At 45.7% G+C, this 17,146-nt stretch overlaps 1 protein-coding gene across 1 annotated transcript in view; it reads right to left on the bottom strand.

Annotated features, from left to right (window-relative positions):
• Nucleotides 1-15,213, bottom strand: part of diaph3 (diaphanous-related formin 3) — a gene marked incomplete at both ends in the record, with an annotated part of 78,448 nt that extends 63,235 nt beyond the window's left edge. The window contains 2 exons of the mRNA XM_084191096.1: nt 14,029-14,159; nt 15,193-15,213. Coding sequence (XP_084047222.1) covers nt 14,029-14,159; nt 15,193-15,213 — 152 coding nt within the window. The remainder of the gene's footprint in view (nt 1-14,028; nt 14,160-15,192) is intronic.
• Nucleotides 15,214-17,146: the final 1,933 nt, after the last annotated feature.

Here is a 17,146-nt window from a genome sequence, read left to right as displayed (position 1 = left end):
CATTTGGGACACACTAATCTAAAGGTGTAAAACCTAATCTGCCGTCTGAGCTCCCCCCCCCCCCCCCCCTCCCATCTACTGGTCATCAAGTTTAATATTTAAACAGCCAGGACGATTTGGAGCGAGAGATATCTTCTTCAAAAAAAAAAAAAAAAAAATGAACAGGTGTCTTTTCAAAGCCATTTAACATCACCCTTTCCTCCATGATGTGGGGATGAACTCCTGAACTAAGAGGGGGATGAAAGAAAGATATGAGAAAAATAAGGAGAAGAAAATAAATGTCAGTCATAGCGAGCCGGTGCATTAATGGAAACATCACTCATGTGTCCAATCAGACACCTCGCCTGCCTCAGAGCCCAGGGAACCGGGGAATATATGACAAACCCATCTAGTACGCACCCCCAGAAGAGATCAAATACAGAGAACAGACCGAACGGATCAAATAGCAGAAAAAAAATATGTCCAAAAGATGATGCAAGGTTGCTGTCGTTCCTATTGACAGTGTGACTTTGAAGGGCAATTCTGTTTTACATGAGAAAAGCATCCCTTAGAGACAGGAAGAAGAAGAAACAGACTAGCCAATTCCTTGTTATTCCATCTCCTTTTTATAATTTACTTTCCTTATGCGGAGGAAGGACATAAGAACCAAAAATATGAAATTAACAAAGTGATTTGTTCTGTCCAAAAAACATTATGGAAAATAGCAGGAAATAGCATGGCAGCCTGGGACGTGGGAGACAGGCAGTCAGGCAGGCAGCATTGACTAAATGTTGTTGTGCTAAGCCTTTGACTTTGAGTCACGTAAAAAAAAGAAGTTGGCAAAGTAAGTGACAATGTATTACAGACCCCCTAATCCCAGAACCTGCTAACAACAGGGCCTAGGGCCACAATTTTCATCTGAGCAGAGGAGGGAGAAATAGAGAGAGAGACAGAGAGAGACAGAGAGAGAGACAGAGACAGAGAGAGAGGGATAAATAGAGAGAGAGAGAGAGAGAGAGGGAGAGAGAGACAGAGAGAGAGAGAGAGAGAGAGAGAGAGAGAGAGAGAGAGAGAGAGGGATAAATAGAGAGAGAGAGAGAGAGAGAGAGAGGAGAGAGAGAGAGAGAGAGAGAGAGAGAGACAGCAAAGGAAAAGTGGGAGACAGAGAGAGGGAGGGAGAGAGAGAGAGAGAGACAGCAAAGGAAAAGTGGGAGACAGAGAGGGAGAACGAGAGAGACCGAGAGAGAGAGCGAGAGAGAGAGAGAGAGAGAGAGAGAGAGAGAGAGAGAGACAGAGAGCAAAGGAAAAGTGGGAGACAGAGAGGGAGAACGAGAGAGACAGAGAGAGAGAGCGAGAGAGAGAGAGAGAGAGAGAGAGAGAGAGAGAGAGAGACAGAGAGCAAAGGAAAAGTGGGAGACAGAGAGGGAGAACGAGAGAGACAGAGAGAGAGAGCGAGAGAGAGAGAGAGAGAGAGAGAGAGAGAGAGAGAGAGAGAGACAGAGAGCAAAGGAAAAGTGGGAGACAGAGAGGGAGAACGAGAGAGACAGAGAGAGAGAGCGAGAGAGAGAGAGAGAGAGAGAGAGAGAGAGAGAGAGACAGAGAGCAAAGGAAAAGTGGGAGACAGAGAGGGAGAACGAGAGAGACAGAGAGAGAGAGCGAGAGAGAGAGAGAGAGAGAGAGAGAGAGAGAGAGAGAGAGAGACAGAGAGCAAAGGAAAAGTGGGAGACAGAGAGGGAGAACGAGAGAGACAGAGAGAGAGAGCGAGAAGAGAGAGAGAGAGAGAGAGAGAGAGAGAGAGAGAGAGAGAGAGAGAGAGAGAGAGAGAGAGAGAGAGAGAGAGAGAGAGAGAGAAATAGAGCTGCTGGTTGTCTTTCTGTCTGTCTTTTTCCACATTTTGACATAAGGAAAAGGAAGCATGTACAGAATACAAATATTCCAAAACATTCATCCTGTTTGCAACAAGGCAATTCACCTTTTGTCCCGAATACAAAGTGCTATGGTTGGGGCAAATTCAATACCACTCTCCATATTTTCAAGCATAGTGGTGGCTGCATCATGTTATGGGTATGCTTGTAATCATTAAGGACTGGGGAGTTCTTCAGGTAAAAAAAAAAAAAACGGAATGGAGCTAAGCACAGGGAAAATCCAAGAGAAAAACCTGGTTCAGTCTGCTTTCCACCAGACACTGGGAGATGAACTCACCTTTCACCAGGACAATAACCTAAAACACTGGAGTTGTTTAACAAAAGAACAGTGAATGTTCCGGAGTTGCCGAGTTACAGTTTTGACTTAAATCTACTTGAAAAATCTACGGCAAGACCTGGAAATGGTTGTCTAGCAACGATCAACAACCAATTTGACAGAAGTGGAAGAATTTAGAAAATAATAAAATGGGCAAATGTTGTACAACCCAGGAGTGGAACGCTCTTAGAGACTCACCCAGAAAGACTCACAGCTGTGATCGCTGCCAAAAGGTTATTCTGCAACATATTGACTCAGGGGTGTGAATAATTACCGTATGTAAATTAGATATTTCTGTATTTCATTTTCAAGGGGTACGAATGAACTGTATGTGACCAGGCCTGCGTCCCAAATAGCACCCTATTCCCTTTATAGTGCACTACTTTAGACCAGAGCCCTGTGTCAAAAGTAGTGTACTATACACTGACTGTACAAAACATTAGGAACACCTGCTTTTTCCATGACATAGACTGACCAAGTGAATCCAGGTGAAAGCTATGATCCCTTATTGATGTCACTTGTTAAATCCACTTCAAATCAGTGTATATGAAGGGGAGGAGACAGGTTAAAGAAGGATTTGTAAGCCTTGAGACAATTGGCACATGGATTGTGTATGTGTGCCATTCAGAGGGTGAATGGGCAAGACAAAAGATTGAAGTGCCTTTGAACGGGTTATGGTAGTAGGTGCCAGGCACACCGGTTTGAGTGTGTCAAGAACTGCAACGCTGCTGGGTTATTCACGCTCAACAGTTCCCTGTGTGTATCAAGAATGGTCCACCACCCAAAGGACATCCAGCCAACTTGACACAACTGTGGGAAGCACTGGAGTCAACATGGGCCAGAATCCCTGTGGAACGCTTTACACACCTTGTAGGGTCCATGCCCTGACGAAATGAGGCTGTTCTGAGGACAAAAGGGGATGCAACTCAATATTAGGAAAGTGTTCCTAATGTTTTGTACACTCAGCGTATAGGGAATAGGAAGCCATTTGGGATGCAGCCAATAAACGTGTGTAACCACAAACACATTGGACAAGGGATTTACAGGTTTCAGAGAGACAGCACTGAGGTGAAAGGTCATGATGCAGCATCCTAACTTAACATATTACTTTTCATTATCTTTACTTCTAGGATTTGAGGACATGGGAATTTCTTTTGACATAAACTAACATTTGAAAAAATATATATCATTTGACCAAGGAGCCGGTTTCCGAGCCCAGCTGTATGCCTGTGTCTTCTAGTCTACATTCATTTACGTCATTTAGCAGACGCTCCTTTAACGGAACTACTGCAATCCAGAGAAAAGCCTAGTCAGTCCCTGAAACTCCCAGGGAGCCATCTAACACACCAGAGAAACCATCTGCTCTAAACCTTATAACGGCTTCTGTCTCCTGCCTCGTAATAAACGGTTATTGGATGGTACCTGTGGCACTTTTGCCAGAACAAGTTAAACGCTTGGGTTTGACATTAGTAAGATATAATAATATAATAATATGCCATTTAGCAGACGCTTTTATCCAAAGCGACTTACAGTCATGCGTGCATACATTTTTGTGTATGGGTGGTCCCGGGGATCGAACCCACTACCTTGGCGTTACAAGCGCCGTGCTCTACCAGCTGAGCTACAGAGGACCACGTGTGATGAGATGTGATGTGTCCCAAAGGCTACCCGTATTTCCCTCTATAGTGCACTGCTTTTTGATGGGCTCTGGTCAAAAGTAGTGCACTATAGAGGGAATAGGGTGCTATTCGGGACACAACCCATGATGTCTTCGCTGTCAAGCTCATCTGAAAGCTAGAAGTGAGGACTGGGGTGGAATTGAAAGAAACAAATATAAAACTGATCAGTGTTTCTCCTAGGAGTGTTTTCAGCAGCGATGGAAAAGTTAGCGTGGGGGGGGGGGGGGTGGTGGTGGGGGTGGTGGTGGGGGGTTGGTAGTGGCCGTGGCCAATGTTAAAGAGGCCCACCTCTTGGTCGCACAGAAAATGCTGTCCTACACATTTTGCAAAGGCTTTATGCCGTGTTCTTATGCTATCTGAGTGACTCAAACATTATAACTAAATCAATGACATTACATTTTTTAGATTCTCCCCGATCGTCTAGTTTTGTTTTCTGGTGGTTGTAGTTATCAAAAATGAGCTCGTGTACTTTATATCTGGTATTAGTCATTTAAGTTTACACTGTTTTACCACCCCCTCCCCCCCAAAACAATATCCAAAATATTATTTTTTGGAGTGGAGTCCACAATAGAGAGAAACACTGGTGATATGGGGAGTAGAAGGCTGAGGGTTTTATAGGCTGTTTGAAAGGTTTTGGATTTAGAATGAAACAACTTAGCTATAATCGCTAGTACTCCACTGTTAATGTAAGATCGTGTTTTAGTCTGTCGACCAAGAGTCATCTCTTCTCCTCGAACAATCGACTGGTCGAAATGTTAAAATGTGTATTTTTCCAATATATAGACACATCCTATGTGTTTTAATCAATCAAATCAACTAAATGCACTGAGCTCGTCTGATGAAATAATGAAGACACACAAATGACTCGAGGGAGTCCCCGACCGCAATTGATTTGATTGTTGCCGGGCCGGGCTCAGACTGTGTTTAAATAAAAATAAAAAAAAGACAGTGAGTGACTGTGTTGCTAGCACCCGTTGTCTCTCTCTCTCTCTCCTTCCTGCTGTAGCGACCACCACAGAACTTCAACCATGTGTATCACACTGTCCGTGTCGCTGAAGCTGAAACCTAATTACAGCCGTTTCTGACTGAAAACGTTCCGTTACCGAAATCACGCCTTCGTTTAGGAAAAACAAACCCCCTCAACCCTTTGCTCTCTTTACGTGACACATGTATGCATCGCATGCACGTGACCAATAGGGCCTGACCTATAGTATATCATAATCACGTCAATAAATTGGTTATAACAAACTCCGAAACGCCATTAACAGCAAAACGGATGCGGAGGACGTGACAAAAATAAACAGGAAAGGGGGGGGGGGGGATGTTTACTGGTTGCTCAGGAGGTAAAGGGGAAGTCAGATGTATGGAATAAATGTGACTAGTTGTGGAAATAACTGGAGATCAAGAAAAAAATAGGTATGGAGCAAACGCTGCGTGGATATTGTGTGCACCAAAATAAGGTGCTGTTAGATTACAATATCATTTTTTTCTGACCGTTTGGAACAATGTAAACAACACTAAATCGATTATAAGCGTACCACAGAGTCTGTAAAGCCTTTATTACAGCAAAGGCTAAAAACAGTCGCATTCATTCGTGAATGCAATTTCCTAAAATGTAACGGGTCAGGAATATTTATTGTTTACGCTAATTATTCAAACGGTCGCTTTTGTTATTTTATTTTAACAAACTAAAATCCTTGATTGCATTTCACATCATGAACGACTCGTATGCTGTGTGATGACATGAACGAATGAATGATTGATTGATACAGTAGCCTTTATTAAGTATTAATAAATAATAATATTATTATTATTATTATTATTATTATTATTATTAATAGTAGTATTATTAATTAGGTATTAAGACTAAACAGGATGCGCTCTTAGGCCTACAGCTCCATGGTGGTTATAAAAGGCTGCTATACTAAGCCTACTAATGATAATGACTTTACTTATTATTATAATGATGATAATAATAATAATAATAATAATAATAAAATCAATAAGGAGGAGATTATTATAAATATTATTTTGGAAGAGTGTAAACACTAAATAATAAATAAAACCAGTGAAAAGTCTTTATTATTTATTACAGCAAAGATGAAAAACAGCCCAATTTGTGAAATAGTTGCATGAGGCTTGGTGCTCCCGGAATCAGTAGGCTATTAACAGTCAAACAGGCAACAGAAGAAGGATCTGTCTTATTTCTGTAGATATATTAATGATTTATAAAGCCAGGAACATGTAACAGTCAGGCTATTGATTATAGACCTAATTAAGTTGGGGATTCCTAACTTCTCACTTTTCTTAGACAATAAAGGCGGGGGCTGTTTTCTCATCTCCTAACTCTGCTGCTGCTGCCTCCGTCACATTGTTCTCAACACCAATATGCTGGTTAACTTTACTATTATGCACATAGCAACATGGTCTGCATAGCAACATGGTCTACATAACAACATGGTCTACATAACAACATGGTCTACATAGCAACATGGTCTACATAGCAACATGGTCTAGGAAAAGGCGCCAATTCAACAGCGCACTGATGTGTTTCAGAACTGCGGACAGCGACCACTATCCAACGCGGGAGAAAGTGCATTTGTTATAAAAAATAATATTATTTTTATTTGTGTTGCACCATTGTTCTTACATAATATAACCATATATAATTTCAGTCGCACATGTCTTAGACTGATGGACTGTGCCATCCCCACGGCCTCCACAATGGATCAGACAGGAGCCAAATCAGACAGGAGCCAAATCAGACAGGAGCCAAATCAGACAGGAGCCCAATCAGACAGGAGCCAAATCAGACAGGAGCCAAATCAGACAGGAGCCAAATCAGACAGGAGCCAAATCAGACAGGAGCCAAATCAGACAGGAGCCAAATCAGTCAGGTGTCTTGTACGCCATCATTTATTGTATTTTTTTTGCTAATGCTCGACTAAAGAAATCTCAGTCGACCAACAGCCTGTCGACCAAACAATCGACCAGTCGACTAAATGGGGTCAGCCCTAAATGGGGTCAGCCCTAAATGGGGTCAGCCCTAAATGGGGTCAGCCCTATGTTTTAGCGTTGCTAAAACGCCTTTCATGGGAAACAGTTTCATGTTGTGCTTAAGTTACACTGTGGTACACAAGCAAAACAGATTGACAGTTAAATCGATAGTACCAGACTTGCCAATTCAATATTCTAAGAAAAAGATGGGCAAATTGTCAAAGTCATACAAAAGTAATACTATAGTTACAAGGCTAACACTATTCCACACTAAATGTGTTTTCCATACAAAAGTCCTACAGGCCCATTTACAGAACACGTCTTGACGTTCGCAGTCAGTTAAAAGACTGAACTGGCCTTAGGCAACGAGACAGTACAGACTAACAAGCCCAGACATAAATCGAACAAACTAAGGAAGAAGACGGTGAAATTCATTATGTCACACCTCTGGACAGAAGCCTTGCTACACAGAATCTGGCAGTCTGCTTCCATCTATAACGAGCAGCCCAATCAATTGTGCCGAGATAGCATCAATATGTAAACTGACCAAGAGCTTTTCCTAACGCTGAGCACACACTAAAAAAGCTGAGCTGATCTGTTCAGCCACTGACTACGGAGGAATATGGAGGAACAAAAGGGGTGATAATGGACAACCTTGTCTTGTTCCCCTGAAATCAGACATTTTGTTGCAAGCGCAACTTGATCACTGCAGCAGAATCTTAATGCCCTGCCCTCTCCAAAGTTTGCCTCAGATTTTTTTTTTAAACAACGTTCCACTTAAGAACACCTACAAGGCTTGTGGGCGTCCTAGAGTAAAAACAACCGACATGTATGTGTTTGTGAGACACTCACCTTTCCATATTAGTGGGGGCGTGTTAGTGTGTAGCCCAAACTGTTCGGACGCTACAGACGTTTTCGTGTAAAGACCGATTTTCATGGTCTGACAAACACTGCTCTACCTCTGCCACCTTTCACCGCAGATGCGGAAGGGCTTAAACTGACGGATTTTGATGGGGATTTTTTTTATTATGCTAATTAGATTTAGCGGACATCGACTCTTAAGGGGTTAAGCACCACAAGACCTCCAGTAAACTAGCAACGCAATAATAACGAACGGTTTCCATTTGGTCCAGCAAAAACGCAATCAAGACCTTGCTCAAAATAGCTTGGTTGAGATGTTGATATTAGCACCAAGAAGTTGCATGGTAAAGCTGCTAACTGCATTTATAATTTACTTCATACAGGACGGCAACATGGGATTAGCGGGCCAAATGAACAGTACAGTCTACCTAGGATCATGACATTCCTACCTTTAGCTAACTGTATACGACTCTTCCCCTCCCACTCCATCTCCTCCCTGCCCTCCCAGGTCTCCAGCCTATGTGCATCCCAAAAGGCACCCTCAAAAGTAGTGCACTATGAAGGGAATAAGGTACCATTTGGACCACAGCGGCAGTAATGAGTCCTACATGATTTAGCTAGGTTTCTGTTAGTCTAATCAGCCAGCCAGCTACCCAGCAGACCTCCAGTGTCTCTGTTAGTCTAATCAGCCCAGCCAGCTACCCAGCAGACCTCCAGTATCTCCGTTAGTCTAATCAGCCAGCCAGCTACCCAGCAGACCTCCAGTGTCTCTGTTAGTCTAATCAGCCAGCCAGCTACCCAGCAGACCTCCAGTGTCTCCGTTAGTCTAATCAGCCCAGCCAGCTACCCAGCAGACCTCCAGTGTCTCAGGTTAGTCTAATCAGCCAGCCAGCTACCCAGCAGACCTCCAGTATCTCCGTTAGTCTAATCAGCCCAGCCAGCTACCCAGCAGACCTCCAGTGTCTCAGGTTAGTCTAATCAGCCAGCCAGCTACCCAGCAGACCTCCAGTGTCTCCGTTAGTCTAATCAGCCAGCCAGCTACCCAGCAGACCTCCAGTGTCTCCGTTAGTCTAATCAGCCCAGCCAGCTACCCAGCAGACCTCCAGTGTCTCAGGTTAGTCTAATCAGCCAGCCAGCTACCCAGCAGACCTCCAGTGTCTCAGGTTAGTCTAATCAGCCCAGCCAGCTACCCAGCAGACCTCCAGTGTCTCTGTTAGTCTAATCAGCCAGCCAGCTACCCAGCAGACCTCCAGTATCTCCGTTAGTCTAATCAGCCAGCCAGCTACCCAGCAGACCTCCAGTATCTCCGTTAGTCTAATCAGCCCAGCCAGCTACCCAGCAGACCTCCAGTATCTCCGTTAGTCTAATCAGCCCAGCCAGCTACCCAGCAGACCTCCAGTGTCTCAGGTTAGTCTAATCAGCCAGCCAGCTACCCAGCAGACCTCCAGTGTCTCAGGTTAGTCTAATCAGCCAGCCAGCTACCCAGCAGACCTCCAGTGTCTCAGGTTAGTCTAATCAGCCAGCCAGCTACCCAGCAGACCTCCAGTGTCTCAGGTTAGTCTAATCAGCCAGCCAGCTACCCAGCAGACCTCCAGTATCTCCGTTAGTCTAATCAGCCCAGCCAGCTACCCAGCAGACCTCCACGGGGGCCGTGCCCACACAGTTGCTAAATGAAACCATGGTAATAATGATAGCTAATGCACCCTGGTAGCAACACATCCACACTCCATTTAAAAGTAATGAACTCCCCACCGCCGTGCTGAACAGGATATTGATTCTTTCCTTCCCGCCGCAATAAGAAAATAGAAACAAAGTATAGGACGAGTCGACGCTAAATCTTTTAAAGGGAAGGACTTGGCGGTAGCAGAAAGGGTGGTCGTTTCAGTACAGCCTGAGCAAAATAGCTGCAGCAAATCTTATGGTAGACAATGTGTCAAGAATAAATACGCTCTAATGTCATTAGCATAACCAGCGATACCAGAACAATATTATAAACGCAAACCAATCATAAGAGGCTGGCGGGGTTAAAAGAGGAAGTCAACATTTCAGATTGGACCTTGTGTGCAAATTGACTAATAAAGTCATCTTTGATCTTAAAGAGCATGGGGGACAATGGAATCTAGTCCGTCCGTGCGTGCGTTGACAGGGCCGGATAAAAGTTAGAATAATTTGATTACTTTTCATCAAGTGTACTTTAGGCCAGAGAAGTAGAACCGGTCCGTGTCTGAAAAATAATAAGTGACTGACGCAGCATAGAAGGACTGCCTCCCAAACGGCCGCCTATTCCCACAGGGCCCTGGTCAAAACTAGTGCACTATATAGGGGATAGGGTGCCATTTGGGATGCAAAAGGAGACTGGAGGAGAGAGGGTGTGGGATGATTGTTCCGTCCGCATCGGTAGACAGTGACAGTGTCCTCCCCGCCTTTCCATTGATTTACTAATGGAATTCATGGCATTTTATGAATTACGCCAATAAAGACTACAGACACTGTGAAAACTGTTTACCATCCTCCTCCTCTCTCTCTCTCGCTCTCATAGCAGTTGATGTTTAAGGTCTATTATGGACAACGGTCTTTATAAATTGGAAACGTAGTGAACGGCATGTGTTCAAATCAACTTTAACTAGGGGGTAATTAGGTTTATGAGCACGCATACTCAAGAACCCTGGAATGAAGAGAGACCACGGCAGCGCAGATAATAATGCTTAAGAGCACAGCGATGAGTATTGTAATCAAACGCTCTTTCTCAGGGTCATTTTGATACACATTCAAAACTTTTTAAACAAATAGATTTTCCTTTGGTCACTTCGCTACGGTATATTCACTTTGGAATGGAAAATGCATCATTGTCTTTAGATTATTATCAAAGAAACATTGTGAGCCTCGTAAATAGTCTAGATCAGAAGGAGCGTAAAAATGGTGCCTACAGTGTGGTAGCAGGTAAGAACCCTACAGTGTGGTAGCGGGTAAGAACCCTACAGTGTGGTAGCGGGTAAGAACCCTACAGTGTGGTAGCGGGTAAGAACCCTACAGTGTGGTAGCAGGTAAGAACCCTACAGTGTGGTAGCAGGTAAGAACCCTACAGTGTGGTAGCAGGTAAGAACCCTACAGTGTGGTAGCAGGTAAGAACCCTACAGTGTGGTAGCAGGTAAGAACCCTACAGTGTGGTAGAAGGTAAGAACCCTACAGTGTGGTAGCAGGTAAGAACCCTACAGTGTGGTAGCAGGTAAGAACCCTACAGTGTGGTAGCAGGTAAGAACCCTACAGTGTGGTAGCAGGTAAGAACCCTACAGTGTGGTAGCAGGTAAGAACCCTACAGTGTGGTAGCAGGTAAGAACCCTACAGTGTGGTAGCAGGTAAGAACCCTACAGTGTGGTAGCAGGTAAGAACCCTACAGTGTGGTAGCAGGTAGGAACCCTACAGTGTGGTGGCAGGTAAGAACCCTACAGTGTGGTAGCAGGTAAGAACCCTACAGTGTGGTAGCAGGTAAGAACCCTACAGTGTGGTAGCAGGTAAGAACCCTACAGTGTGGTAGCAGGTAAGAACCCTACAGTGTGGTAGCAGGTAAGAACCCTACAGTGTGGTAGCAGGTAAGAACCCTACAGTGTGGTAGCAGGTAAGAACCCTACAGTGTGGTAGCAGGTAAGAACCCTACAGTGTGGTAGCAGGTAAGAACCCTACAGTGTGGTAGCAGGTAAGAACCCTACAGTGTGGTAGCAGGTAAGAACCCTACAGTGTGGTAGCAGGTAAGAACCCTACAGTGTGGTAGCAGGTAAGAACCCTACAGTGTGGTAGCAGGTAAGAACCCTACAGTGTGGTAGCAGGTAGGAACCCTACAGTGTGGTAGCAGGTAAGAACCCTACAGTGTGGTAGCAGGTAAGAACCCTACAGTGTGGTAGCAGGTAAGAACCCTACAGTGTGGTAGCAGGTAGGAACCCTACAGTGTGGTAGCAGGTAAGAACCCTACAGTGTGGTAGCAGGTAAGAACCCTACAGTGTGGTAGCAGGTAAGAACCCTACAGTGTGGTAGCAGGTAAGAACCCTACAGTGTGGTAGCAGGTAAGAACCCTACAGTGTGGTAGCAGGTAAGAACCCTACAGTGTGGTAGCAGGTAAGAACCCTACAGTGTGGTAGCAGGTAAGAACCCTACAGTGTGGTAGCAGGTAAGAACCCTACAGTGTGGTAGCAGGTAAGAACCCTACAGTGTGGTAGCAGGTAAGAACCCTACAGTGTGGTAGCAGGTAAGAACCCTACAGTGTGGTAGCAGGTAAGAACCCTACAGTGTGGTAGCAGGTAAGAACCCTACAGTGTGGTAGCAGGTAAGAACCCTACAGTGTGGTAGCAGGTAAGAACCCTACAGTGTGGTAGCAGGTAAGAACCCTACAGTGTGGTAGCAGGTAAGAACCCTACAGTGTGGTAGCAGGTAAGAACCCTACAGTGTGGTAGCAGGTAAGAACCATTCATGAACCACTGACGGTTACAAAACTCAAGGACTCTGCAAGGACACACGTAAATAAAACAAAACACATTTAAAAACGGTTGTTATTATAATGTGAGCAACATGTATTTTAATATAGCGTTCTACTCCCCCGTCCCATTGCCTGCAGCGCTCCTTCACTGTGTGAACTGCATTAAGGTACCAGGAGCCAACAGCAATAAAAAGGGGGGGGGGGGGGGGGGGAAATAGAAAATACTTAACTATTCCAAAGTTATTTACGGTTGCCGGGCGGGCTCCTAGTGAGAGTTGTGTGGTGTTTGTGATACAGGCGTGGGGAAGCAGCGGGACGCTAGTCACGATAGTCATCAAACAATTAAAAGGAGGAGAGGAGGGAGGAAGAGACCTGGGGCAGCGCTGCTGGAGATGTAATACATATTAATGAGTCCCAGCGTGGCGTGTTGCTCTGCTCTGAACCCCGACACCGTGGGGGAGGGAGGGAGGGGTACAGAGACATATGGGCAGCCAAGGGCAGGCCTCTAGAGGGGGGGGTAGGGTACGTCCATGTCGTGTCCATTGTAAGGGGAAAGAAGGTGGGCTATTAGGTTGGAGAAGACCAAGCCTTTAAAAGGTGAGCTACAGTAGTTTAAATACAAGCTGTGGCTGGAGGACATAGGCCAGTCCAGACCCAGGAGGTACTGAGATCAGGCCAGTCCAGACCCAGGTGGTACTGAGATCAGGCCAGTCCAGACCCAGGGGGTACTGAGATCAGGCCAGTCCAGACCCAGGGGGTACTGAGATCAGGCCAGTCCAGACCCAGGTGGTACTGAGATCAGGCCAGTCCAGACCCAGGTGGTACTGAGATCAGGCCAGTCCAGACCCAGGAGGTACTGAGATCAGGCCAGTCCAGACCCAGGGGGTACTGAGATCAGGCCAGTCCAGACCCAGGGGGTACTGAGATCAGGCCAGTCCAGACCCAGGAGGTACTGAGATCCGGCCAGTCCAGACCCAGGAGGTACTGAGATCAGGCCAGTCCAGACCCAGGAGGTACTGAGATCAGGCCAGTCCAGACCCAGGAGGTACTGAGATCAGGCCAGTCCAGACCCAGGGGGTACTGAGATCAGGCCAGTCCAGACCCAGGAGGTACTGAGATCCGGCCAGTCCAGACCCAGGAGGTACTGAGATCAGGCCAGTCCAGACCCAGGAGGTACTGAGATCAGGCCAGTCCAGACCCAGGAGGTACTGAGATCAGGCCAGTCCAGACCCAGGAGGTACTGAGATCAGGCCAGTCCAGACCCAGGAGGTACTGAGATCAGGCCAGTCCAGACCCAGGAGGTACTGAGATCAGGCCAGTCCAGACCCAGGGGGTACTGAGATCAGGCCAGTCCAGACCCAGGAGGTACTGAGATCAGGCCAGTCCAGACCCAGGAGGTACTGAGATCAGGCCAGTCCAGACCCAGGAGGTACTGAGATCAGGCCAGTCCAGACCCAGGAGGTACTGAGATCCGGCCAGTCCAGACCCAGGAGGTACTGAGATCAGGCCCGTCCAGACCCAGGAGGTACTGAGATCAGGCCAGTCCAGACCCAGGAGGTACTGAGATCAGGCCAGTCCAGACCCAGGAGGTACTGAGATCCGGCCAGTCCAGACCCAGGAGGTACTGAGATCAGGCCAGACCAGAAGTGAGATAAGGAACCTGACAGGGTTGAACAAGTGTGTGTGTGTTGTGTGTGTGTGTGTGTGTGTGTGTGTGTGTGTGTGTATGTGTGTGTGTGTGTGTGTGTGTGTGTGTGTGTGTGTGTGTGTGTGTGTGTGTGTGTGTGTGTGTGTGTAACCTACCTGACAGGGTTGCTGGTGAGGGAGACACGGAGAGAGTCCAGACAGGCCATGAGGCGTTCGTCAGTCACCCCTGACTTCAGCTCCCCCAGGAACTCCTGTGGGGTGACCTGATGGCTGCTGCACATACTGCCCTGGGGGGGAGAGGAGGAAAGAGGAGAGAGAGGAGGGAGGAGAGGAGGAAGTAGAGGAGGGAGGAGAGGAGGAGGGAAGGAGGAGAGGAGGAAGTAGAGGAGAGGAGAGGAGAGGAGAGGAGAGGAGAGGAGAGGAGAGGAGAGGAGAGGAGAGGAGAGGAGAGGAGAGGAGAGGAGAGGAGGAAGGGGACACAGATTAATACAGGAGTTCTTAAGAACACAAACAACCACAGACAGACAAACCCACACATCTGCCAAACCATTCAAATTAAACACACAAATGCACCCACACACATTTACCAAATTCATGCAATTATTATTTTTTTCGGCACGTCAAATATTGAGCATGACATTCTCTCCGGAGTGTGTTAAATGCTAATGTTAAATATCTAAATATTCTCTCTCCAAGCTACAGAAACACCAAGAGATCGTCCCAAATGACAACCTATTCCATATTTAGTGCACTACTTTTGACCAGTCTCTTGTGGTGTATTATATACAGTATAGTGAATAAGGGTGCCATTTGGGACGCAAACTAAGAGATCATGCATTCAGCCCTGTGTGTTTTCTGCATACCTAATTAAAAACTACCCTGAAACCCTGGCCTGTGAGCAGTTAAAAACTACCCTGAAACCCTGGCCTGTTAGCAGTTAAAAACTACCCTGAAACCCTGGCCTGTTAGCAGTTAAAAACTACCCTGAAACCCTGGCCTGTGAGCAGTTAAAAACTACCCTGAAACCCTGGCCTGTGAGCAGTTAAAAACTACCCTGAAACTCTGGCCTGTGAGCAGTTGCAAATTGGTGTTGTGTTCAGCAAAAAGTTCCTGCATAATTAATTCATTATTTTACAAAATGGCATTTCATATTGGAATAACTGGCTATAATTAGAAAAAATATCCTCAAGAACACAATGCAAACGTTATGAACATTACACATTCAAAAGAGTTACTTCTCGAGGTGTTGGAATATTTCTGTCTGTTTTTAGTTAGTTTTTATGACTATTTCTTCATAAAGGTCATATAATAATGCATTACCCGTTGCCCCTCTTCCGTCATCTTCGATGTTTGTTTGTTGTTGTTGTGGCTTATTTTTTCCAGAGTAAATGACATTTATCTGTACCTCAAAATGACTACACAGAATCAATAAGGGGGACTGTTTTGAATAATGGGGGTGGATGGAGACTGACAGAATCAATAAGTGGACTGTGTGGAATAATGGGGGTGGATGGAGACTGACAGAATCAATAAGTGGACTGTGTGGAATAATGGGGGTGGATGGAGACTGGACCAAACCAGTCAGACCGTGGGGCTGGTGGTCAGTGGAGACCAGAGGTTCTGTCTGCTTTTTCTGATTGGAACAAAGAAAACATCTCAATGTCTCTCTTTCAGGGATCTTTCTGCTATAGAGACACTTGGGCATCCAAAATGTAAAACTATATATATATATATATACACACACACACACACACACACACACAGCATATACACACATACACAGTATATACACTGTGCCATCGGGAAGTATTCAGACCCCTTGACTTTTTCCAAATTTTGTTATGTTACAGTCCTATTCTAAAATTGCTTAAATAGTTGTTTTCCCCTCATCAATCTACACACAACACCCCATAGTGGCAAAGCAAAAACAGGATTTTTGAAATGTTTGCAAATTTATTACACATTTTGAAAAAAACTGAAATATATCACAATTACATAAGTATTCAGACCCTTTACTCAGTACTTTGTTGAAGCACCTTTGGCAGCGATTACAGCCTCGAGTCTTCTTGGGTATGACGCTACAAGCTTGGCACACCTGTATTTGGGGAGTTTCTCCCATTCTTCTCAGCAGATCCTCTCAAGCTCTGTCAATTTGGATGGGCTGCGTTGCTGCACAGCTATTTTCAGGTCTTTCCAGAGATGTTCGACTGGGTTCAAGTCCGGGCTCTGGCTGGGCCACTCAAGGACATTCAGAGACTTGTCCCGAAGCCACTCCTGCGTTGTCTTGGCTGTGTGCTTAGGGTATTTCTCCTGTTGGAGCAGGATTTCATCAAGGAGCTCTCTGTACTTTGCTCCGTTCAGTTTTCCCCTCGATCCTGACTTGTCTCCCAGTCCTGCCACTGAAAAACATCCCTACAGCATGATGCTGCCACCACCATGCTTCACCGTAGGGATGGTGCCAGGATTCCTCCAGACATGCCGCTTTGCATTCAGGCCAAAGAGTTCAATCTTGGTTTCATCAAACCGGAGAATCTTGTTTCTCAGGGTCTGAGAGTCCTTTAGGTGCCTTTTGGGCATCTCCAAGTGGGCTGTCATGTGTTTTTTTACTGAGGAGTGGCTTCCGTCTGGCCACTCTAACATAAAGGCCTGATTGGTGGAGAGCTGCAGAGATGGTTGTCCTTCTGGATGGTTCTCCAATCTCCACAGAGGAACTCTATAGCTCTGTCAGACTGACTATTCGGTTCTTGGTCGTCTCCCTGACCAAGGCCCTTCTCCCCAGATTGCTCAGTTTGGCCGGGCGGCCAGCTCTAGGAAGAGTCTTGGTGGTTCCAAACTTCTTCCATTTAAGAATGATGGAGGCCACTGTGTTCTTGGGGACCTTCAATGCTGCAGACATTTTTTGGTACCCTTCCCCAGAGCCGTGCCTCGACACAATCCTGTCTCGGAGCTCTACGGACAATCCTTCGACCTCATGGCTTGGTCTTTGCTCTGACATGCACTGTCAACTGTGGGACCTTATATAGACAGGTGTGTGCCTTTCCAAATCATGTCCAATCAATTGAGTTTACCACAGGTGGTCTCCAATCAAGTTGTAGAAACATCTGAAGGATGATCGATGGAAACAGGATGCACCGGAGCTCAATTTCGAGTCTCACAGGAAAGGGTCTGAATACTTATGGAAATAAGGTATTTCTGTTTTTTTTTAACCTGTTTTTGCTTTGTCATTATGGGGTATTATGTATAGATTGTTGAGGATTTGTTTTTATTTAATCCA

The sequence above is a fragment of the Coregonus lavaretus genome (genome assembly GCF_964263955.1).
Source record: "Coregonus lavaretus genome assembly, contig: HAP1_SCAFFOLD_1395, whole genome shotgun sequence".
Classification (NCBI taxonomy): domain Eukaryota; kingdom Metazoa; phylum Chordata; class Actinopteri; order Salmoniformes; family Salmonidae; genus Coregonus; species Coregonus lavaretus.
Note: the sequence above shows the minus strand (reverse complement) of the source record. Positions and strands in the feature narration are given on the sequence as shown.